Raw genomic sequence first — 22,500 nt, forward strand, 5'->3', positions numbered from 1 at the left:
GGAGGGGACGACACCCAAACAAGCGGCGAGGCCGGTTTCGGTCCCGAGAGAGCGGATCGAGGACACAAACGCGCCTTCAGGCATCCGGTCGAGGCAAGGGCAGCGGGAGTCCGTCGGCGGCGGCGGGGAGGGGGGGAAAGCACAGCGGGCGAGGGCCGGGAGCGCGTGCGGGGGAGAGCCGGTTCGGGGAAGGGCGCGCCAACGAAGACGCAAGCCGGGCCACCAGGTAAACGTGCACGGGATCCCACCGCCACCAGCACGAGAGCGGTCCCGCGACGCCCAGGACGCCAGCCGGCCTCAGCACCCTTGGCGCACCTCACCACGAACCGAGCCCCACACTGCTGGGGCCCAACCCCACGTGAACCCCCCCCGCCGCGGGGTCCCGTCTTGAACCTCCGTCTGTCCGGTCCGTCCCGGAAGTCACGACCCTGGGGGGAAGCGCCCCCAGGCGAGAGCGGCCCGACCCGTGCCCGGCACGCCACCGCCAGCGGCGACTCGGGACGGGAGCGGGCGGGCAGACAGCCGCTCGCGCGGCACGGGGAAGCGGGACGCGCGGGGGCGCCCCCCGAGCCCCTCGAGAGACAACGCCACGAGGAAGGGCGGCCGCCCGCGCGCTCGCACGCACGCGGGAGCCCCCACGCGCCGGACGCCGGCCAGGCCCGGCGGGACCCTCCCCCGACTCGGAGGGGGGAGGCGCAGGCCGCGGTAGGCAAAGAGCGGCGCTCGGCCCCCACCGCGGGGCCGGCAGAGTCAGACCCCTCGCAGAGAGGAAGTTCTGCCCAACACGCAACGGTAGTCACCCCGCACCGGTGGCCACTACGCGCAGAGGAGGGGCGGCGGCTGGGGGGTTCCGGTACCCCAAGGCACCCTCTCGGATCGCTAGAGAAGGCTTTCTCACCGAGGGCGCATCGCCCCCACCCAAATCGTGCCCCCCCGCCCGTCCGGGCCCCGCGGAACGGCGTTCCGAAGGCCTGACAGCCAAGGGCTCCGGGGGGCGGGCGGTGGATTCGCGCGGTAAGGAACAGGCACCACAAGGCAATCCTGAGCGCTCGCGGCCGGGACCCCGGGAGGAGACCGCCCTTCGCCACGCCACGCACGCCATGCTCGCGTCCCCGACCAACCGGGAGTTTTGCGCCTCCGGCGAGGCAACGACGAGCGGAGACAAAGCACGGCATGCCAGGCAAAAAAGGCGGCAGCCCCTCGGCTGGCCAAGCGCCAGAGCGCGGGCTCGGCCCGCCGCAACCGGCTCACACACGCCCCACCAAGTCCAGTCCCCACAACACCACCAGCACAGCTTGCGGCGGGGGATGACGAGGCACCCGCGTCCCACGGGGGGGGGCGGGGTGGGCCTCCCTTACCGACTCCACCACCCGCTCCTCGGACACGCCACCGACAGCGGTGGCCCGACGGAGGGGGCTCGCTGGGAACGGGAAACGACGCTACCGACTCGGCCTCAGGCACCTGAGACGACCTGGAGCGCTCCAGGGGCACCACGGAGGGCCACGCGCACAACGCGCTCAGCACGCCCAAGCGCGTGAGCAGCGCGGCGCCGGGACGGCCCTCCCCGTGGCGGGGAGGACCGCGCACCACACGAAGCCAGGGAAGGCAAGCGAGAGTGTCCGCTGCGTCGGGGGACCCCGGGCCCGCGAGCGCCGTCAGGCAGAACACGGGAAGGCGGGGTCGGGCCGGAGCCTGCACACACCCCCCCCGCACCCCCCACCTCACCGCCACGGCGGGCAGAGGCGAAGGAGCGAGGGGCCCGCGGGCAGAACGAGAAGAGCGGTCCCATTCGCCATGAACGTCCGTCCCTCGTCTGGCGCGGCTTAGGCCCGGCCCGGGAGAGCGCGAGAGCACCACATCGATCTGGCAAAACACAAGCGCCGAGAGGAGCCCGAGGAGGGGAGAAGCCGGTGAGGACAGCAACCCGAGGGGGAGCCTGTTTTGTTTTGTTTTTTTTCGGCCTCACCGGCACCCCCTCGAAAACCCCAGGGCAGGAACAGCCGGACAACCCGAGAGAGAGGAACGCCTGACACGCGGCACGGAGCCTTGCGGGACGGGAGGTTGTCACGACCACAGCCGGGTGCCCACAGAGTGGAGGACACAGGGTAAAGGACCCACGCGCCACCTGCCCACAACCGCCCTCGGGTGCTGGAGACCGGAGGCGGCACCAACGGCCTGGGCCACCTGGAGGCACAGGAGCCGGCGCACAGGCCCACGCGGACGGCTCAGGCCAGCGACGGCAGAGCCGGGCTTGGCATCCCTGTCAAGCCCGGAGCCCCGCCACACGCCCAGAAGCCCACCTCCCTTAAGGAGAGGATCGCCCAAACATAACGTGCCAGCACCTACCTGGCGGCAAAAAGGGCTCATTTCGGGCGAGAAAATAGCCGCGCCGCCTGGCGTGGCCTAGCCACAGGTCACCGGGATCTCCTGGGACCGTGTCCCGGCCACGGGCCCCAAGCACTAATCCATCGCCCCCGTCTCCCCCCGGAGCCCCCCCCGCGCCCCCCCCCCCCCCCCCCGGGCCATCTGGTCGACCCCCGGAACGTGGTGGCAGCCGGCAGCGAGTAGGGACTTGGCGGGAGGTGGAGCGGCCCGGATAGGCCCGCCCCCGGGTCCGCCTTTCGTCCCCAAATCGGGACTTTAGAAATTCTCACCAAGTTCTGTGGAGGCCCCTGCGGACGCCCTCCTCCCCGGGCCTCAGGACCGCCCCATGCCGGTCCCCGACTCCCGGCCGGGACTGAGGAAAGGGGGCGATGCCGCGGAGGCGTCCCCCCGAAGGCCGGACCTCAACGGGAACCGCAGCCGGGCCCCTGGGGCCCTCGCGGCCCGGCCCGGCCCGGCCCGACCCGGTCGGGTCCCCACCTCCGCAGCGGGCCTCGGAAAACTTGTTAAGAATATCGGGTCCGGGGCGCCTGGGTGGCTCAGTTGGTTAAGCGACTGCCTTCGGCTCGGGTCATGATCCTGGAGTCCCGGGATCGAGTCCCGCATCGGGCTCCCTGCTCGGCGGGGAGTCTGCTTCTCCCTCTGACCCTCCTCCCTCTCATGCTCTCTGTCTCTCATTCTCTCTCTCTCAAATAAATAAATAAATAAATAAAAACCTTAAAAAAAAAAAAAAATATCGGGTCCGATGACCGGGACCCCACGCGTGCCCGCGGCGGGGCCCGTCGCGCCATCCATGGGCTTCCCCGCAAGGCTCAGGCCGGTCCCCAACCGCCCGAGCGTGACACGGAAGGCCCAACGGCCGACCGGAGCCACGGGCCGGATGGCGTCCGGGCGCCCGACGCAGCCTCTCCCATTCCCGCGGGCGGAGGAGGGGGCACCGGCGGGTGCTGGTCGACCCGTCCAGGCGGCCACCCTAGCGTGGCTCTCCGGGAGCGAGGCGGCGGCGCCACCACCAGCCCACAAACCTGGAGGCTCAATCTCCCGCGAGCGGAGGTCGCGCCGGTGGCCCGGAGACAGCGGGCCGATCTCGCTAGCGTCGCCGGCCTCCCGGTACTCCGCCTCGGGAACCGCGGCCAAATACAATCCCTTGCCGACATCGCTGACACTCCGGCGGGGACACGCTATCTAAAAGCGGCCGCCAGGTGGCACCCGACAACCGGCGCGAACAACAACGAGGCAGATCCGGATCGCGGGCCCGCGAAGGCGCACAGCCCGGCCGCCCGGCCGCCCGATCTCGTGGGGCACGGGCCTCCCACAGCGGCACACCTGCGGCGCCCGGGCTTCCGGGAGGACTTAAGACACATTTCGGCGGGCAAGGACCGTAAAACCGAGACCAAGCGAGTACTCCGACAACCACCACGGATGAACCTTCTCTCTTCTATCATTTTAAGGGGAGGAGGAGGTCTCTCTGAAGCATACGAAGAAAGCTCAGGACAGGAAGGGGGGGGGGGGATTGACACACACCCCCAGAAAGGTGCACATCAAATCCGTCTCTGCACGTACGCGATAACGTCCAAGGCCAACAAGCGGGGCGGGGCGTGCGGGGGCGGGGGGCGGGGCGCGCGGTGCGTGCGGGGGCGGGGGCGGGGCGGGGCGGTGCGTGCGGGGGCGGGGGGCGGGGCGGGGCGGTGCGTGCGGGGGCGGGGGGCGGGGCGGGGGCAGGCGCGGAATGGGGAGGAAGGGAGTTAAAATAGTCCTTCACTCAAGAAATCCAGTTCCGCAGAATAGAGAGCCCAGAAATGGACCCTCAACTCTATGGTCAACTCATCTTTGACAAAGCAGGAAAGAATGTCCAATGGAACAAAGACAGTCTCTTCAACAAATGGTGTTGGGAAAATTGGATAGCCACATGCAGAAGAATGAAACTGGACCATTTCCTTACACCACACACAAAAATAGACTCCAAATGGTTGAAAGACCTCAATGTGAGACAGGAGTCCATCCAAATCCTAAAGGAGAACACAGGCAGCAACCTCTTTGACCTCAGCCAAAGCAACTTCTTCCTAGAAACATCGCCAAAGGCAAGGGAAGCAAAGGCAAAAATGAACTATTGGGACTTCATCAAGATAAAAAGCTTTTGCAAAGCAAAGGAAACAGTCCACAAAACCAAAAGACAACCGACAGAATGGGAGAAGATATTTGCAAATGACATATCAGATAAAGGGCTCGTATCCAAAATCTATAAAGAACTCATCCAACTCAACACCCAAAGAACAAAGAATCCAATCAAGAAATGGGCAGAAGACATGAACAGACATTTTTCCAAAGAAGACATCCAAATGGCCAACAGACACATGAAAAAGTGCTCAATATCGCTCAGCATCAGGGAAATCCAAATCAAAACCTCAATGAGGGCGCCTGGGTGGCTCAGTTGGTTAAGCGACCGCCTTCGGCTCGGGTCATGATCCTGGAGTCCCAGGATCGAGTCCCGCATCGGGCTCCCTGCTCAGCGGGGAGTCTGCTTCTCCCTCTGATCCTCCTGACCCTCCCCCCTCTCATGCTCTCTTTCTGTCTCTCTCTCTCTCTCAAATAAATAAATAAAATCTTAAAAAAAAAAAAAAAAACCTCAATGAGATACCACCTCACACCAGTCAGAATGGCTAAAAGTAACAAGTCAGGAAATGACAGATGTTGGCGGGGATGCGGAGAAAGGGGAACCCTCCTACACTGTTGGTGGGAATGCAAGCTGGTGCAGCCACTCTGGAAAACTGTATGGAGATTCCTCAAAAAGTTGAAACTAGAGCTGCCGTATGATCCAGCAATTGCACTACTGGGTATTTACCCCAAAGATACAAAAATAGGGATCCGAAGGGGTACGTGCACCCCGATGTTTATAGCAGCAATATCCACGATAGCCAAACTGTGGAAAGAGCCAAGATGTCCATCGACAGATGAATGGATAAAGAAGATGTGGTATATATATACATACAATGGAATATCATGCAACCATCAAAAGGAATGAGATCTTGCCATTGGCAACGACGTGGATGGAACTGGAGGGTATTATGTTGAGTGAAATAAGTCAAACAGAGAAAGACATGTATCCTATGATCTCACGGATAGGAGGAATTCTTAATCGCAGGAAACAAGCTGAGGGTTGCTGGAGTGGGGGGTGGGGTGGGAGGGATGGGGTGACTGGGTGATAGACACTGGGGAGGGTAGGTGCTCTGGCAAGCGCTGTGAATTGTGCAAGACTGTTGAATCTCAGATCTGTACCTCTGAAACAAATAATGCAATCTATGTTAAGAAAAAAAAAAAAAGAGGGCGCCTGGGTGGCTCAGTTGGTTAAGCGACTGCCTTCGGCTCAGGTCATGATCCCGGAGTCCCGGGATCGAGTCCCGCATCGGGCTCCCTGCTCGGCAGGAAGCCTGCTTCTCCCTCTCCCACTCCCCCTGCTTGTGTTCCCTCTCTCGCTGTGTCTCCCTCTGTCAAATAAATCAATAAAATCGTAAAAATATATATCTTTAAAGAAATCCAGTTCCGGGACATCCGTGCCGTCCAACACTAGTACGGGGTGGGCGGGGGAGGTGCTCTAGAAGAGTTAAATATTGATGATGATGATGATGATGATGGAGAAGAAGAAGAAGGAGGAGGAGGAGGAGGAGGAGGAGGAGGAGGAGAACTGTTCCATGCTATTAAGGGTAAAACAAAAACAAGGCGTAGAACTTCCTCTGGCTCGTAAAGGGGGAAAAAAAAAATGGTTTGGGTTTTGTTTTTTGTTTTTTCTTTCTTCCTGTTTCAACTAAGCGCATTTCAGGGCACCTGACTGGCTCCGGTCGGAGGAGGCCCACGCGACTGCGACTCTTGATCTGCAGGGGTCGTGAGTTCCAGCACCATGCTGGATGATCACTCAAAAAGCTTTCAAAAACAAACACGCAAACAACCGACACCGAGCAGCATTAACCATCAAAGATACACACCTGTGACGAATACGACGTCAGAGGAAACCACGAGCAGCAGTAGCAGAGGATAGGACACTAGAGGGCAACAGAGCCCCATCCATAGGTGCTAGGGGCACTTGAACGCTTTCTGTGTCCACTAGGGACCTCGAAAAAACTTCACTCCCCTATCCAGGGAGGAGAGGGGAGAAGCAACCTCCAGCAAGAATTCCTTTGATTATCTTAATCGCAGGAAACAAACTGAGTGTTGTTGGAGTGGGGGGTGGGGTGGGAGGGATGGGGTGACTGGGTGATGGACACTGGGGAGGGTGTGTGCTCTGGTAAGCGCTGTGAATTGTGCAAGACTGTTGAATCTCAGATCTGTACCTCTGAAACAAATAATAATGCAATCTATGTTAAGAAAAAAAAAAGAAGAAGAAGAAGAAGGAGGAGGAGGAGGAGGAGGAGGAGGAGGAGGAGGTAGCAGGAGGGGAAGAATGAAGCGGGGGGAAATCAGAGGGGTAGACGAACCATGAGAGACGATGGACTCTGAACAACAAACTGAGGGTTCTAGAGGGGAGGGGGGTGGGAGGATGGGTTAGCCTGGTGGTGGGTATTGAGGAGGGCCCATTCTGCATGGAGCAGTGGGTGTTGTGCACAAACAATGAATCATGGAACACTTCATCTAAAACTAATGATGTAATGTATGGGGATTAACATAAGAATAAAATAAAAGAAAAAAAAAAGAATTCCTTTGATTAAAGGTAACTCTTACTACATTGAACTTCACCATTTCGGGGCACCTGGGGGGTGGCTCAGTCGTTAAGCGTCCGCCTTCGGCTCAGGTGACGAGCCCAGGGCCCTGGGATCGAGCCCCACATCGGGCTCCCTGCTCCGCGGGAGGCCTGCTTCTCCCTCTCCCACTCCCCCTGCCTGTGTTCTCTCTCTCGCTGTCTCTCTCTGTCAAATAAATAAATAAAATCTTTAAAAAGTAAATAAATAAATAAATAAATAAATAAATAAATAAATAAATAAATAAATAAATAAAATAAACTTCACCATTTCAACATGGACCTTTAATGGTTTCCTTCCCAACCAAGCCTTTCTCCTTGCCTCCTCCTTACCCGCGTGAATCCCTGATCCCACTTCACAACATCCCCCCCCCCCCACACACACACCAGGCTGAAAACTGTTCTCTCTAAACCATAAATCCTGAGCATCAGGAAAGTACACGAGGAAACACAGACGAGAGAGAGAGAGAGAGAGAGAGAGAGAGAGAGAGAGAGACCAAGCAAATAATGTGGCTCTGAAGGCTGGACATCGATCGAGTTGAGAGAAAGGACCAGACATCACAAACTCGAAAAGAAGGTTTTCCTTTAAAGCTGATCTCTTCCTGAGTTGGCTAAACTACGTTCTTTACTGGTACGGCCTCCACTCAAGAGTGCGACGATCAAAAGAAGGTTTCGCAGTAAACACTTCACGGGTGCATCTATTAAAAAAAAAAAAGAAAAGAAAAGAAAAAAAAGGGCGCCTGGGTGGCTCAGTTGGTTAAGCGACTGCCTTCGGCTCAGGTCATGATCCCGGAGTCCCGGGATCGAGTCCCGCATCGGGCTCCCTGCTCGGCAGGGAGTCTGCTTCTCCCTCTGACCCTTCCCCCCTCTCATGTGCTCTCTGTCTCTCTCATTCTCTCTGTCTCAAATAAATAAATAAAATCTTTAAAAAAAAAAGTTCACGGGTGCAGGCTTCACATTGGTTTTTCAAGTACACGTATTTCAGGGCACCTGGCTGGCTCGGTCGGAGGAGGCCCACGCGACCGCGACTCTTGATCGGCGGGCGTCGTGAGTTCCAGCACCGCACTGGATGGGTGTACAGATTACATACACAAGCAGACAGGCAAAAGGAATTAGAATCGCTATGGTGATTTCGAAGAAAACAAAACAAAACTCAGGAAACAAAGTCGTCCTCTCCGGGCCCGTTTCATGCTTATGTATAGAGGCGATAGAGACCCTGTGATGTTGGCAGACAAAAGAGACAGGTCGGTGGATGGAACGCCACAGATACCCAAACAGATAGGCCCAAGCCCGACAGAAGTTTGACAAATGCGCAAAGGCCATTGGAAGGAGGAAAGACGGCCCACCTCCCCACGAAATCAGAGGGCAGGCATCAGACATCCACAGACCCAACACGCAGGCAAGCAGGCAGACAAAGAAACAAGAAAGCTGGGGCGCCTGGCTGGCTCAATCCGTGAACCGTCCGCCTGCCTTCGGCTCAGGCCCTGAGCTCAGGGTCCGGGGATCCAGCCCCACATCGGGCTCCCTGCTCGGCGGAGACTCTGCTTCTCTCTCTCTCAATCTCTCTCTCTCTCTCTCTCTCTCCCTCCCTCCCCCCTCCCTCCCCCCACCCCTCCTCTCAAATAAATAAAAGTCTTTTAAAAAGAATAATTTAAAAAAAAAAAAAAAGGAAGAAAAGAACGTCACTCACTCCCCTTCCGGCATAGGGAGGACATCTTCGGGGGGGGGCGGGGGATGGGGGGGATGCCTCTCGGGAGAAAAGGGGGAGATTCAGCGAGTCAGCGCACCCTCCTTGCACCTGTGTGTGGGGGGGGGGGGGTGGTGGTTTGTGTGTTTCCTTGCCGCTGCTCGTTTTTTACAAGTGTATATAGAGTTCAAAACAGTATGCTGGTTTCCTTTATATCTAAGTCTTATCTCGGGTTTGGGTTCTGATGGGAGGAGGGAGGGCCACCTTTTCTTCCGACATGGTGGAGAAGGAGAAGAGGGATGCAGGCCTGTGCATATTCTTTTCCGTCGTGGGGTGAGCAGAGGACTCGGATTCAGCTCTTGCTGGATGGGATCTAATTTCTCTGTAAACAATCAGGCAAGATATCAGGCGAACAGAGGGCGAGCAAAGGTTAGCAGAACATGGACAAGATTGGCTATGGGTGCTGGAGTTTCCAAAGCAAGGATTTCATCAGAGGCACGTGAATGTCAAAGATTTCCAGGGACCATGTTCATGGATGACTTGGGGTATAGGTCATTTCAAAGTTACGGTGCTACCACCCGGTCACTTGAGCATACTGTCTCCAGCTCACGGCTGCAGATGCGATATGGGGCTCCTCCAGGGATGGAATTGTGCCAGAGAAAGGGAGACAGCAGCCTGTAATTGAGCCTAAGGTGTGTCTGAGAGAGTGACTCTCTAAAGTGCCTTGAGGCAGAAGGAGACCAGCTAGATTTGTCTTTGCTAGGTATTTGTGGCAATGGGGTCGGTGTGGCTGGTGGGTGTTGTCTGTTTATTTTCTAGATTCAGAGAAAGAACTCTTCAAGTGGAAGTATTTGCACAAGGGGTCTGGCAGGATGGGAGGGTGCAGGGGTCGGTCCATTTAACAAGATAACAGGAGGATCAGGCCTTTTAAGAACTAGGCAAAGAGAGGAGTTTAGCTTTGGTCATCACAGCACCTGGCACCTCAGCAGAAACAACAGAAGGTTCCCAGGATGAATTGAGTTGCAGGAGTCAGCGTGAGCAGACCCCACCACCCTCAGCCCTTATCCCTCAGCGCCCCCCCCCCCGCCCCCCAGGCACACACACCCGGGCAGGCAGCGGCTATAGTCCACTCCGAGCTCCAGATCTGGGTCCCGCCCCCCCACCCCCACCCCCACCCCCACCCCCACAGGGCTCCCCTGTCCTCTTCTCAGCCAGAGATGTATATGGGAGGGTGGTCCCAGAACAAATCTCCCCTCATCCACGGAAACCTTGCCAACACTTCGACCACTTTGCCTGAGCTACCAACTCATCTGTACCCGTGCGTGATTTTTTCCCTATGGACCAGGGGCCTAGTTACCAACTTAGGATGGACAGCCCCCCCCCCCCCCCAGCCTACTGTTCCAATTCGACCAGAGGACTTCAGTTGGGGGGGGATGGGGGGGCTGGGGCTGGGGCTGGGGCGGCTGATGGGACGTTCAGGGTGATCCATTCTAATGGGCCTCATTCAATCGCTTCATTCAAATGCAGAAAGCTTTCTGTTAAAGTCAGAGCCTGGAGCTTCCCTCCATTCAATGGCTTTCCTCAACTCCCCCTAACCCTTAGGCTGCAGCTTGCAAACTTCGGAGAGAGATGAGGGAGGGAGGGAGGGAGGGACGGAAGGGAGGGAGGGAGGGAGGGAGGGAGGGAGGGAGGGAGGGAGGGAAGGGAGGGAGGGAGGAGGGGAAGGGGAAAGAGGGTGTCTGAAGAGCTCACCTCATCTGGGGGCAAAAAGAGTCCCCTCCTTTTCCTAACCCACGAAACTCCAGTAAACCCTTTGGGAATCATGAATGTGGGGGATGATGTCTTACTATACTGCCTTCCAGGGATGGGTGTGCAGGTAGGAGGGTGTGGCATGGTGTGGCTGGCTGAGTCTGAGGAGGACCTTGAACACATGATGGTGGTATCTTAGCGGTCAGAGGCCAAACACAAGCATGGAGTGATAAGGGCTAAGGGCTAAGGGCTAAGGGAGGCCTGACAGGGACCGTTCTAACTCATCCACCGAGTTATGGGCCCAGCAAGCACACTCCTCTAAATCAACATTAACAGTTTATTGATTGTTGGGGCACCTGGGTGGCTCAGTCATTAAGCATGTGCCTTCGGCTCAGGTCATGATCCCAGGGTCCTGGGATCGAGCTCCGCATCGGGCTCCCTGCTCCGCGGGAAGCCCGCTTCTCCCTCTCCCACTCCCCCTGCTTGTGTTCCCTCTCTCGCTGTGTCTCTCTCTGTCAAATAAATAAATAAATACAATCTTAAAAAAAAAAAAAAAAAACAGTTTATTGATTATCCATCGACCTGTCCTCCCTCTCCCACCTGCTTCCCAAGGGAAATCCTCGGTCTCATTCCACGTAGTCACTGGCTGTTTTCGCACACCACCTTCCTGTCCAGTAAGAGGAGGAAGGAAGATGGACAAACAGGAACCAGCCCCACAGATGGCACCTCTGCACAGAGGGGTGAGTGTGAGTCTCATTGGGCCAACTGTGACTCTGAGCCATGATCCCAGGGTTGTTTAAAATATGGAACAGAAGGAGCACCTGGGTGGCTCAGTCAGAACAGCACATGACTCTTGATCTCAGTCAGGGTCCTGAGTTCAAGCCCTACACTGGGACTACAGATGATGAAAAATGAATGAATGAATGAATGAATGAATGAATGAATGAATGAATGAATTTTTAAAAATAAAGTATGTAATGTTTATCTCTTTAAAAAAAAAAAATGGAATGGAGGGGCGCCTGGGTGGCTGCCGGTTGAGCATCTGCCTTCAGCTCAGGTCATAATCTCAGGGTGCTGGGATCGAGCCCCACCCCTCTGGGGCTCCCTGCTCAATGGGGAGTCTTCTCCCTCTCCCTCTGCCCCTCCACCCACCCATGCGTGCAAGCTCTCTGTCTCTCTGTCTCTCTGTCTCTCTGTCTCTCTGTCTCTCTCTCTCTCTGTGTGTTTCTCTCTCTGTCTCTGTCTCTCTCTGTGTGTCTCTCTCTCTGAAATAAATAAATAAAAACAAACAATCAAACTTCAAAAAGGAAAAGGGCAGGGACATTTATGATTATTCATGGCGAAAGTTGGAGCACGTATATTCAGGAAACATATGTACCATAGATTCCCATGTTTACTTCGGGGTGGAGACCTGACATCTGAATGAGGCAAAACTGAGTCCCTGATGTCAGGAGGTTATCTGAGGACAAGGAGAAGAGGCTGTGGGCATGCTCTGAGAGCTGGTACAACCTGGATGGGGTCTTAGGCTCCTTTTCTCAGGTAAGGAATCAGGACCTCGCTTCTTCATAGGCTGCAGCCATTATCAGTTGACCTTGAGTCCAGACTTCTGCAGAGACAGCCAGTATTTGGTAGCAGGGCCTGAAAAGACACAATAGCTGACTAGGGGGAAACAGTTCCCTGAAAAACCAGCTTTAAGCTTTCTGCTAGCATCAACCTCATTAACCTTATGGGGCACGGTTTCAATCCCCACCCCCACCCCCACCCCCACCCCCACCAAGTGAGGATCATTCCTCAGTCTTAGGGAATTGGGATGATGATGGCTGTGGCTATTCTTTCATCTCCTCAGGGGAGGTAGGTTTTGGGTAAACGACAGTTTCTGTAAATCTTAGCTGTAACATGGCTATGTTCAGGGCTAAACAGAAGTTTTTAACCTACAGGTTAAAAGGGAATAAAAATAACAGGGAGTCAGACATGCTACATTTTTCCCTGTTAAAATTTCCCCTTGTCCATCCTGCATTCCATTTCTATGACACATGGGCAGAGGTCTGCCTTCTTTATTTAACTGCTTCAAGCTGAATTAGGGTGCAGTAGAGGCTTTGGAATGGAAGGATCTGAGACACTGCAGGTCGCAATTTTTGGTCCCTTGTGCTAATGGAGGGGGTCTCAGAGATAGTTCCTTATCTGAGAACTTGGTTATTTTTCTACATGGTTTGGGACTACATGACACCATTGATTTTATCCCCAAGTGTAGTCTAAGGAATAGTAACAGTAGAGTCAAACCCAATTCTCTCATTCTCTCTCAAATTGATCTGATATCGGTGGGTATCCAAGAATACAGATCAGTAAATTAGTCTGAGCCCCTCCCCTGGGGGGGGGGCGGTAGGTTGTGGTGGTGAAGGGCTTCTGGTAGCCAAGTAGCTTAGTGTTTGATTTTATTTACATGGGTTCTTTTTTATTTTTTTTTTTCTTTAAAGATTTCTATTAAGTAATCTCTACACTCAATGTGGGGCTCGAACTCACAACCCCGAGATCTAGAGTCGTATGTTCTACCAGCTGAGCCAGCCAGGTGCCCCTATTTATATGGGTTCTTATTTTCCAAAGAGGAGTTAATACAGGTGCAGCAAGGTGGAATTAAGGATCATAGACTCTGCCTCATTCAGCAAGTGATCTTGTAGTTAATAAGAGGCATTTCTATGGAAACAAAAGGAAAACATGGTTAATGGTTGGAACAAGGGATACACCTGGTGTCTAAGTCCAGAGGGCTGCCAGTGAGAAGGTCTCTAGATGTCAGGCTTGAAGCATCCTCCAATAGAGTGGGAGTGGGCAGGGGCAATCTGACTAATTTTTCTGGCGTATAGTTCAAATGTCTCATTTTGAGTGACTCATAGAGCAACAGGCACAAAGATTGTCTATATATGAGTTATTGTGGTCATTTCCCTGAAATTTATTTCAAGTTGTCCAGCTTTCATTTGCCAGACTTCAGGAAAAAGGACAGTTTTAGTTCTTAATGATTGTAAGATAAGAGAATGGGAGAATGTTCTGAAACAAATAATGCAATATATGTTAAGGGGAAAAAAAGAAGAAGAAGAAGAAGGAGGAGGAGGAGGAGGAGGAGGAGGAGAAAAGGAGGAGGAGAAAAGAAGAAGGAGAAGAAAAGAAGAAGACGAAAAGAAGAAGAAAAGAAGAAGGAGAAGAAAAGAAGAAGAAGAAAAGAAGAAGAAGAAGAAGAAGAAGAAGAAGGAGAGAAGAAGAAGAAGAAGAAAAGAAGAAGAAGAAGAAGAAGAAGAAGGAGAGAAGAAGAAGAAGAAGGAGAGAAGAAGAAGAAGAAGAAGAAGAAGAAGAAGAAGAAGAAGAAGGAGAGAAGAAGAAGAAGAAGAAGAAGAAGAAGAAGAAGAAGAAGAAGAAGAAGAAGAAGGAGAAGGAGAGAAGGAGAAGAAGAAGAAGAAGAAGAAGAAGAAGAAGAAGAAGAAGAAGAAGAAGGAGAAGAAGAAGAAGAAGGAGAAAAGAAGAAGAAGAAGAAGAAGAGGAGGAGGAGGAGGAAGAAGGAGGAGGAGGAGGAGGAGGTAGCGGGAGGGGACGAATGAAGCGGGGGGAAATCGGAGGGGCGGACGAACCATGAGAGACGATGGACTCTGAACAACAAACTGAGGGTTCTAGAGGGGAGGGGGGTGGGAGGATGGGTTAGCCTGGTGGTGGGTATTGAGGAGGGCCCATTCTGCATGGAGCACTGGGTGTTATGCACAAACAATGAATCATGGAATACTTCATCTAAAACTAATGATGTAATGTATGGGGATTAACCTAAGAATAAAAAAATAAATTAATTAAAAAAAAGAGAGAGAATGGGAGAATGTTGGAAACCTTAGTTTGAAGAGTCACAGTCAGATACTCAAGGAAACCAGAAGGATCCAGGATCCAGTCCAGTTTTATAGGCAAACAATAAACGTTCAAAGATAATTAATCTAACACTCACAAAAGTGTGTTATTGAAATGTAATCTTTCTCTCTAAAGTCACCTTCATTCCTGTCAAAGATAGCCAAAAGAAGATTAATTTGTTTGTAAAACAAGTCCAGTTTTAACAAACTTGGCCCAATCATCTACGTAGGGACAGCAAGAATAGCAATTGACCATATATGGGGTCTTTCTTCTCTTTTCTTTTTCCTTTCCTTCTTTTAAATCTGCTTTGATGGAGCTTTTTACAAGGAATTTTAGATTGATCCTTTAACTGCCTTTTTAAAGCCGAGAACCAAGCCAAATATTGGCCATCAGATTCGCCTGCAAGACTTGTAGATTTGCGGAGGGGTAGACGAACCAGGAGAGACGATGGACTCTGAACAACAAACTGAGGGTTCTAGAGGGGAGGGGGGTGGGAGGATGGGTTAGCCTGGTGGTGGGTATTGAGGAGGGCGCATTCTGCATGGAGCACTGGGTGTTGTGCACAAACAATGAATCATGGAACACTACATCTAAAACTAATGATGTGATGTACGGGGATTAACATAAGAATAAAAAAAATTACAAAAAAAAAAAAGACTTGTAGATTTGGGTGAATTCCTCTCTTCTTTGAGGGCCTCCAAATTTCCTGAAGTTCCTGCATCTGCCAGGAGGTGGTACTCTTCACTCACCTGGTAAGGTTGAGGGGACCTCTCTAAGCAAGGTTATCAGGCCAACATTTCTAAGGGGCTTTACTGGCTCCATAAAGTCAATCTGACTTTCTTAAAGCAGTCTCACCATATCTGAGTCTACGCATGTGTCTCTTCGAGATGACAGTCCAGGGGCACCTGGCTGGCTCAGTCGGTAGAGAGCACGACTCTTGATCTCAGGGTTGTGAGTTCGAGCCCCACGTTCAGTGTAGAGATTATTTAAAAAATAAAATCTCGGAGGAGCGCCTGGGTGGCTCAGTCGTCAAGCGTCTGTCGGCCTTCGGCTCAGGTCATGATCCCAGGGTCTTGGGATCGAGCCCCACATCGGGCTCTCTGCTTGGCCGGGAGCCTGCTTCTCCCTCTCCCGCTCCCCCTGCTTGTGTTCCCTCTCTCGCTGTGTCTCTCTCTGTCAAATAAATAAATACAATCTTAAGAAAGAAAAAAAGAGTACACTAACAATCCAAGAAAACCTTGTCATTTTAACATAGAAAACCCAAATCTCAATCTTATACCAGTGTGCTTTTCTTCTTCTTTTTTTTATTCTTATGTTAATCCCCTACATTACATCATTAGTTTTAGATGTGGTGTTCCATGATTCATTGTTTGTGCACAACACCCAGTGCTCCATGCAGAATGGGCCCTCCTCAATACCCACCACCAGGCTAACCCATCCTCCCACCCCCCTCCCCTCTAGAACCCTCAGTTTGTTGTTCAGAGTCCATCGTCTCTCATGGTTCGTCCGCCCCTCCGATTTCCCCCGCTTCATTCGTCCCCTCCCGCTACCTTCTTCTATTTTTTTTTTCTTCTTCACATAGATTGCGTTATTTGTTTCAGAGGTACAGATCTGAGATTCAACAGTCTTGCACAATTCACAGCGCTTGCCAGAGCACCTACCCTCCCCAGTGTCTATCAGCCAGTCACCCCATCCCTCCCACCCCACCCCCCACTCCAGCAACCCTCAGCTTGTTTCCTGCGATTAAGAATTCCTCCTATCCGTGAGATCATAGGATACATGTCTTTCTCTGTTTGACTTATTTCGCTCAACATAATACCCTCCAGTTCCACCAGTGTGCTTTTCAAACTGCCTTCTCCCAAGCTCAGTCAGTCCTGACCATGCATAAAATTCCTTTTCAAAAATTCTCCTTCACAAACCCCTTCCACAATTTCCTTTTTCATTCAGACTCGGTCTTAAAGTTTTCTTTCTTTAAGTACCCAGTCCCGTTTCAGTACACCATTACTTCCTTTTCCCTCAACAAAAAAAATGTTTTCTCATTTCTTGTACCTCTTTTACACGTCTCCTACCTTCCCACACACGGAGTTGTTTTTGTTATCATTTTGTAGCAGTCCCAATTCCATGTGGCAGAATTTTAATTCTTAGAAATCTCAGTCTCTGGTGAAACGTTAGTAGTAACCAATGGCGCACTCTCTATTACACCAGAATTCTTTAGATTGGCAAATGTATGAATATATTTCATAAATTTTATTTATTTGACAGAGAGAGACACAGCGAGAGAGGGAACACAAGCAGGGGAAGGGACAGAGGGAAAAGAAGGTTCCCCAATGAACAGGGAGCCCAATGCGGGGCTCGATCCCAGGACCCTGGGATCATGACCTGAGCCGAAGGCAGACGCTGAACGACTGAGCCACCCAGGCACCCAAACGTGGTTGGTTGGTTGGTTGGTTTTTATAAAGGTGATGGAGAGGTATATTTTGATAACCACAAATACAGGCTCACTGTTGTGACGGGAGCGTGGCACATTCCACTGCCCACCCAACGGCTTGTAACGCAGGGAGAACCGAATCCAAGTGCTTTTATGACAAAGAAAAGAAAGAAAAGGAAAGAAAGAAAGAAAGAAAGAAAGAAAGAAAGAAAGAAAGAAAGAAAGAAAGAAAAAAGGAGAAAGAAAGAAAGAAAGAAAGAAAGAAAGAAAGAAAGAAAGAAAGAAAGAAAGAAACGCAAAGTTGATTATTTGTATTATGTGTGACATTGATAGCTCCAAAACCACGTCTTTTTAAAATAAACCAACAACCTTGAATTGGCTTTAACGCCAAAGAAGTTGCACCTGCGTCCACTAAAAAGTCAATCGATTGTTTTCCCCCATCAGACTCCTTGGGGAAAGTCTGAAGCGGGCGGTCTAAGATCAGCGGAGCCCTCGGGCCCCTTCCTGCTAGTTTGGGAGGTGCTCCAATTTAAACCTCATAAGGAGGTGGCCCAAGGGCTTGGGCCCAAGGGCAAGGGCTTTTGCTCCTTGATAAGGGGGTGGGGAGGAGGAGGAGGAGGAGGAGGAGAAAGGGGAGCCCATGGCACCCGGGGGGGGGGGGGCGGGGGGGCGGGGGTAGGGAAGGGCGGCTGAGACGGCGGCAGGGGAGTAGAGCACTCCAGGCACACACACCAGTGGTGCAGAAACGGGGCAGGGGAGGCGGCAAGGGAGCCATTGGTAAGGCCCAGGGCACATATACATTTACAGTTTTGGACGAACCTTTTCTTTTTTTTCTCTCCCTCCGCCTCCGCCTCCGCCTCCGCCTCCGCCTCCGCCTCCGCCTCCGCCTCCGCCTCCGCCTCCGCCTCCGCCTCCGCCTCCGCCTCCGCCTCCGCCTCCGCCTCCGCCCCTTTCTTCATCTCCTTCTGCTTAATAGGCTTTGTCTGTGGTGGCTTTTCAGCCCTCCGGAAGCCAGTGGGTTGGGCATCGGTTCTGGTGCCTGTACTTGGGGAGGAGGAGGAGTGGATTTCAGATTTCTAGCATCGGCCTGTCTTCCTCCTCTTCTTCATTATTTTGACTGTTGGGAAGTGGGGGTAAGGTCAGGTGTGTTAAATTTTTGTCTATCTCTGGGCCGTCCCTTGGGTCCCTTACCTTGAGGCATCTTTATTGTGGAGTGACATAAGAGTCTGAATGTAGGGAATTTCATCCCAGATCATGTGAGCTTGAAAAACTGGGTTTATTCTTATCTGAGTTTTACCATGCCCGATTTTTACGAGCACCTGCCTCTAAACTCTTTAAGTAGGGGCACCTGTGTGGCTCAGGCAGTTAAGTGTCTGCCTTGCGTTCACATCATGATCCTGGGGTCCTGGGATGGAGCCCCACATCCGGCTCCCTGCTCCGCGGGGAGTCTGCTTCTCCCTCTCCCAATGCCCCCCCACCCCCAGCTCGTGTGCTCTCTCACTCGCTTTCTTTCAAAGACATAAATAGAATCTTTAATAAAAATAAAACTCGGGGCACCTGGATGGCTCAGTGGTTAAGCGTCTGCCTTTAGCTCAGGTCATGATCCGAGGGTCCTGGGATCAAGCCCCTGCATCGGGCTCCCTGCTCGGCGGGAAGCCTGCTTCTCCCTCTCCCACTCCGCCTGCTTGTGTTCCCTCTCTCGCTGTGTCTCTCTCTGTCAAATAAATAAATAAAATCTTTAAAGAATAAAATAAATAAAATAAAATAAAATAAAATAAAAATAGAACTCATTAAATAGAGCTCCTTTACAAATGGATGTTAGCAATAGCACCCGGAGGTGGAGGAAATACCTCACATGTATAACACATACGGACACATAGACACAAACAAGATGCAAACAAATTTTAGCCTTTGTTTCAGTCTTATTTGTGGAGAGGACATGAATGGAGAGGACACGAAAGACCCAATGTTCAAATCTCCCTCTTTTAGTAAAACAAATGCAACTGCGAAGCAGCATTACCGTGTACAGATCCCACCCGTCAGTTGTTTTCCATTCCCAATGGAAACAGGGTCGGTTTTATGCAAAGATAGCAAAAGCTGCAGCAACCAACCAACCAACCAACCAACCAACCAACCAACCAAATGAAGACCAGAGCATCTCCCTGAGTGTTGGTTCCTCCCCAAAAGTCGGGGCTTCACTGAGGGAACCAAAGAGCTTCCTAGTTTCTGATCACCCAGTCTCCTAGCAGGCTTTCTCTAATTGTGTACACAATTCAGACATGTCAAAAGAACCCCGCTTGGGCCATCTGAGACTCATGTTATCGTGAAATGTTTCCCATGCAAGTAAGCACTTGCAAGTATAGGCTCCCTATGCATTGTACATGTAGCGTGCAGGTGTTTCTTGTGAGGGTGGGCCGTTGTTTCCTCAACATTTGGTGCAGGGTTCTACAGAGTTTTGGTTTGTTTCGTTGGTTTGGTTTTCTGCACACGTGTGTGTGGGGGGGGGGTGTGGTGTGGTGTGTTGTGTGGTGTGTATCTGTGTGCACGGTATCTATCGCTGCTGCGCAGCTAGCTGATCCTCAGGGTGCATCATCCTAACACCGCAATGGCTCGAAACAGCATTTCTTTATCGATAACTTCCTGGTGCTTGCCCTGGGTGGCCCCTTGGGTTCTGCGGGTTTACGCCGGGCTCACTCAAGCAGTGGCTTTCGGCCAGAGGGTCAACTTTCACACGTCTGGCAGTCGGTGCCGCCGAGCACCGGGCTGCCTCTGTTGTCAATGCCTCTCATGCTCCAGTCAGCTAGACTGGCTTTCTTACGTGGAGGTCTCAGGACGGCATGCCAAGAAGGTCGAGAACGCCGGCAGACCACCTCTTCAGGTGTAGGCTGTGAAACCAGCCAAGTGTCACTTCTGCTCTATTCTTTGGGTCAAGACAAGTCCCAAGACCCGGTCCAAAATCAAGGGACAGAGCAATCAAGCCTACCTCTGGATAGCAGGAGCATCGAAGTCATAGGACGTGAGGGTGCACACGTGCCGGGACGTGAGGGACACACGGTTGTCGGTCTGCCACAAGGGATTCCTAAACCCTATGCCGCGATGCACATTTTTGCAAAAGTAAGCTTTACGTTTTAGCATCTAAAACATGATTTCCTTTGAATCAACCCCTAGAATTGGATTCACCAGGAAGAAGGGGAAGATGCGTTTTCCAGCCTCTTGATACAGAAGCTCTTGATTTCCAGAGGGCACTTGGAGGACCCTTCACCAGTCTCTGCTTTGTAAGGCGGGGGGAATTTTTTTTTTTTAAGATTTTATTTATTTATTTATTTGTTTGTTTGTTTGTTTGTTTATTTATTTGAGACAGAGAGAGAGAGAGAGAGAGAGAGAGAGAGAGAATGAATGAGAGAGAGCACATGAGAGGGGGGAGGGTCAGAGGGAGAAGCAGACTCCCTGCTGAGCAGGGAGCCCGATGCGGGACTCGATCCAGGGACTCCAGGATCATGACCGGAGCCGAAGGCAGCCGCTTAACCAACTGAGCCACCCAGGCGCCCAAGGCGGGGGAAATTTAATTGGCCAACCCCCCATGAAAAAGCGACCGATCACGTTCCGACGTCCGAATTAAAGGCAGGCTTCCTTTTTAAAGGCATCCATAGAGCAGCCAGCTCCGTGGCAAGGAGCCGGACTTCTGTGTGTCTGATGAGGAATCCCATTCTCGGCATAAAGGCAATCTCGGGGAGCAGTCGGAGGCAGACCAGATCTCAGATCCACCAAACCCAAGAAATCCCTTGTGATCTGAATGGCTGAATTTGTTGAGGTTTCCCTCCCGATGGCTAAGAAGATGCCTTCCTATCACAGATGACAAAACACAAACCAACAAAACCCCGATAGCTGGGCAGGGTCTTCAAGAAAGGGCCCCTTTTTCATGGAAGCCAACTCTTCCATCTCGCGCCACCCGCCATCATGGAGAGGAAGTCTCTCGGGATGAACGAATGCCTTTGCAATCTACGTTAACCGACTCTCTTTTCCGATAGGCTGACACTCTTTCCCCTCGTGGACACGTCCCGAGATCGGCAGGCTTCGGTGCATCGGTCTTCTGTGCACCAAAAGCCGTGCGAAGGCCCCTGTCGTCGAAATGTATTCGGCATGGACGCTAGTGAAGAATTTTAAACCAGTCTAGCCCGGTTCAGTCCTTCAGTCCTTTTTTTTCTCATTTCTTACATGACCGCTGTGTCCTAAAAGGATACAACTGAGGAAACTCCAGATGGAACAGAGGCAAAGGGAAGGGGGGCAGAGCTTCCGTGTTCCGTGACCCCTCTCCAGGAACGCCTCTGTCCCCACCATTTCAGGCGTTCAAGCAACCTGGAAGCTCCCCGAATTAGGTTAGTTCTTCTTCGAAGGGGCGGGGGTCGGGGTGGGGAAGGTTGGGGAGCGCCGAGGTTTGGAAACATTGCAGGGCAATCAAGGCTATTGCCAAATCTCGAGTCCGTGCAGAGGTACGTAAGGTACACGTAAGGCCGGGATGGGGGGCGTGGCGTGGCGTGGCGTGGCGGGGCGGGGCTTGGCGGGGCGGGGGTGGGTGGGTGCGCGCGCCTGGCGGGGAGGGTTGCGGTGTGTGTCCATGTGCGTTCAGCAGGTGTAGGGGAGGAAGAATGTTCCCTCTAACTTCCCTTTCTACTCCCTGTTGGGGGAGAACAGTGAAGAGAGCCCGGGTGAGGGCGAGGGCGACGGTGACGGCGAGGGCGACGGTGACGGCGGGTGGGGGCGAGGCGCGGACAGGAAGGGGGGAGGGGTAGTAGAGGTGTTTATTTCTTTTGGCGGTGATGGAAATGTTCTGGAAATTGCAGTGAAGGTTGTGCAGCTTTGTGAGCCACCTTAAAAAAAAAGAAAAAAAGGCCACCCAATGGCCCACTTTTAAGAGTATGCGAAATATGGCATGCGAATTGTATCTCCACTTCGAAAATCTGTGACGAAACAATGTGATGGACATAGGGAAGGAGGGAGGGACGGACGGGACCCTCACCCTCACCCTCACCCTCACCCTCACCCTCACCCTCACCCTCACCCTCACCCTCACCCTCACCCTCACCCTCACCCTCACCCTGGCTCTCTTCACCGTTCGATCCATGGATCGATCGATCCATCGATCCATCGATCCATCGATCCATCCATCCATCTATACATGCCATGCATGCAGTCTGTCGGTTCATGTAGACATCAAAGGGGGGGGAGGGGAAGGGGGCCACGAGGGGAGGGGAAGGGAGGAGGGGAAGGGAGGAGGGGAAGGGGGCCAAGGGGGGAGGGGAAGGGAGAAGGGGGAAGGGGGAAGGGGGAAGGGGGAAGGGGGAGGGGAAGGGGGCCAAGGGGGGAGGGGAAGGGAGAAGGGGGAAGGGGGAGGGGAAGGGGGCCAAGGGGGGAGGGGAAGGGAGGAGGGGAAGGGGGGAGGGGAAGGGAGGAGGGGAAGGGGGGAGGGGAAGGGAGGAGGGGAAGGGAGGAGGGGAAGGGGGAAGGGGGGAGGGGAAGGGGGAAGGGGGAAGGGGGAAGGGGGCCAAGGGGGGAGGGGAAGGGGGGAGGGGGGGAAGGGGAAGGGGGAGGGGGGAGGGGGAGGGGGAGGGGGGGAGGGGGAGGAGGGCGTGCATGATACTGGGCATGGTT

The 22,500-nt window shown here is 53.2% G+C and overlaps 1 protein-coding gene and 1 long non-coding RNA gene across 4 annotated transcripts in view; one reads left to right on the forward strand and one right to left on the reverse strand.

Annotated features, from left to right (window-relative positions):
• LOC135363407 (serine/arginine repetitive matrix protein 1-like) overlaps positions 1 to 5,006 on the forward strand; it is a 9,204-nt gene extending 4,198 nt beyond the window's left edge. Inside the window, exons 3-4 of the mRNA XM_064583951.1 lie at positions 1 to 3,916; positions 4,225 to 5,006. The exon at positions 1 to 3,916 is cut by the window's left edge and continues 99 nt beyond it. Coding sequence (XP_064440021.1) covers positions 1 to 975 — 975 coding nt within the window. The 3' untranslated portion in view covers positions 976 to 3,916; positions 4,225 to 5,006. The remainder of the gene's footprint in view (positions 3,917 to 4,224) is intronic.
• Positions 1 to 15,805, reverse strand: part of LOC135363410 (uncharacterized) — a 33,562-nt gene extending 17,757 nt beyond the window's left edge. For 2 of the 3 annotated variants that reach the window (XR_010409095.1, XR_010409093.1), the window contains exons 1-3: positions 15,279 to 15,805; positions 11,926 to 12,185; positions 9,063 to 9,180 (exon numbers count right to left, since the gene is read on the reverse strand). This is a non-coding gene — a long non-coding RNA (uncharacterized LOC135363410). The remainder of the gene's footprint in view (positions 1 to 9,062; positions 9,181 to 11,925; positions 12,186 to 15,278) is intronic. The other variant, XR_010409094.1, reaches the window with a different exon arrangement.
• Positions 15,806 to 22,500: the final 6,695 nt, after the last annotated feature.

This window comes from Mirounga angustirostris, unplaced genomic scaffold (genome assembly GCF_029215605.1).
Source record: "Mirounga angustirostris isolate CCGP_5_RB_7025 unplaced genomic scaffold, mMirAng1.0.hap1 SCAF_186, whole genome shotgun sequence".
Taxonomy (NCBI): Eukaryota; Metazoa; Chordata; class Mammalia; order Carnivora; family Phocidae; genus Mirounga; species Mirounga angustirostris.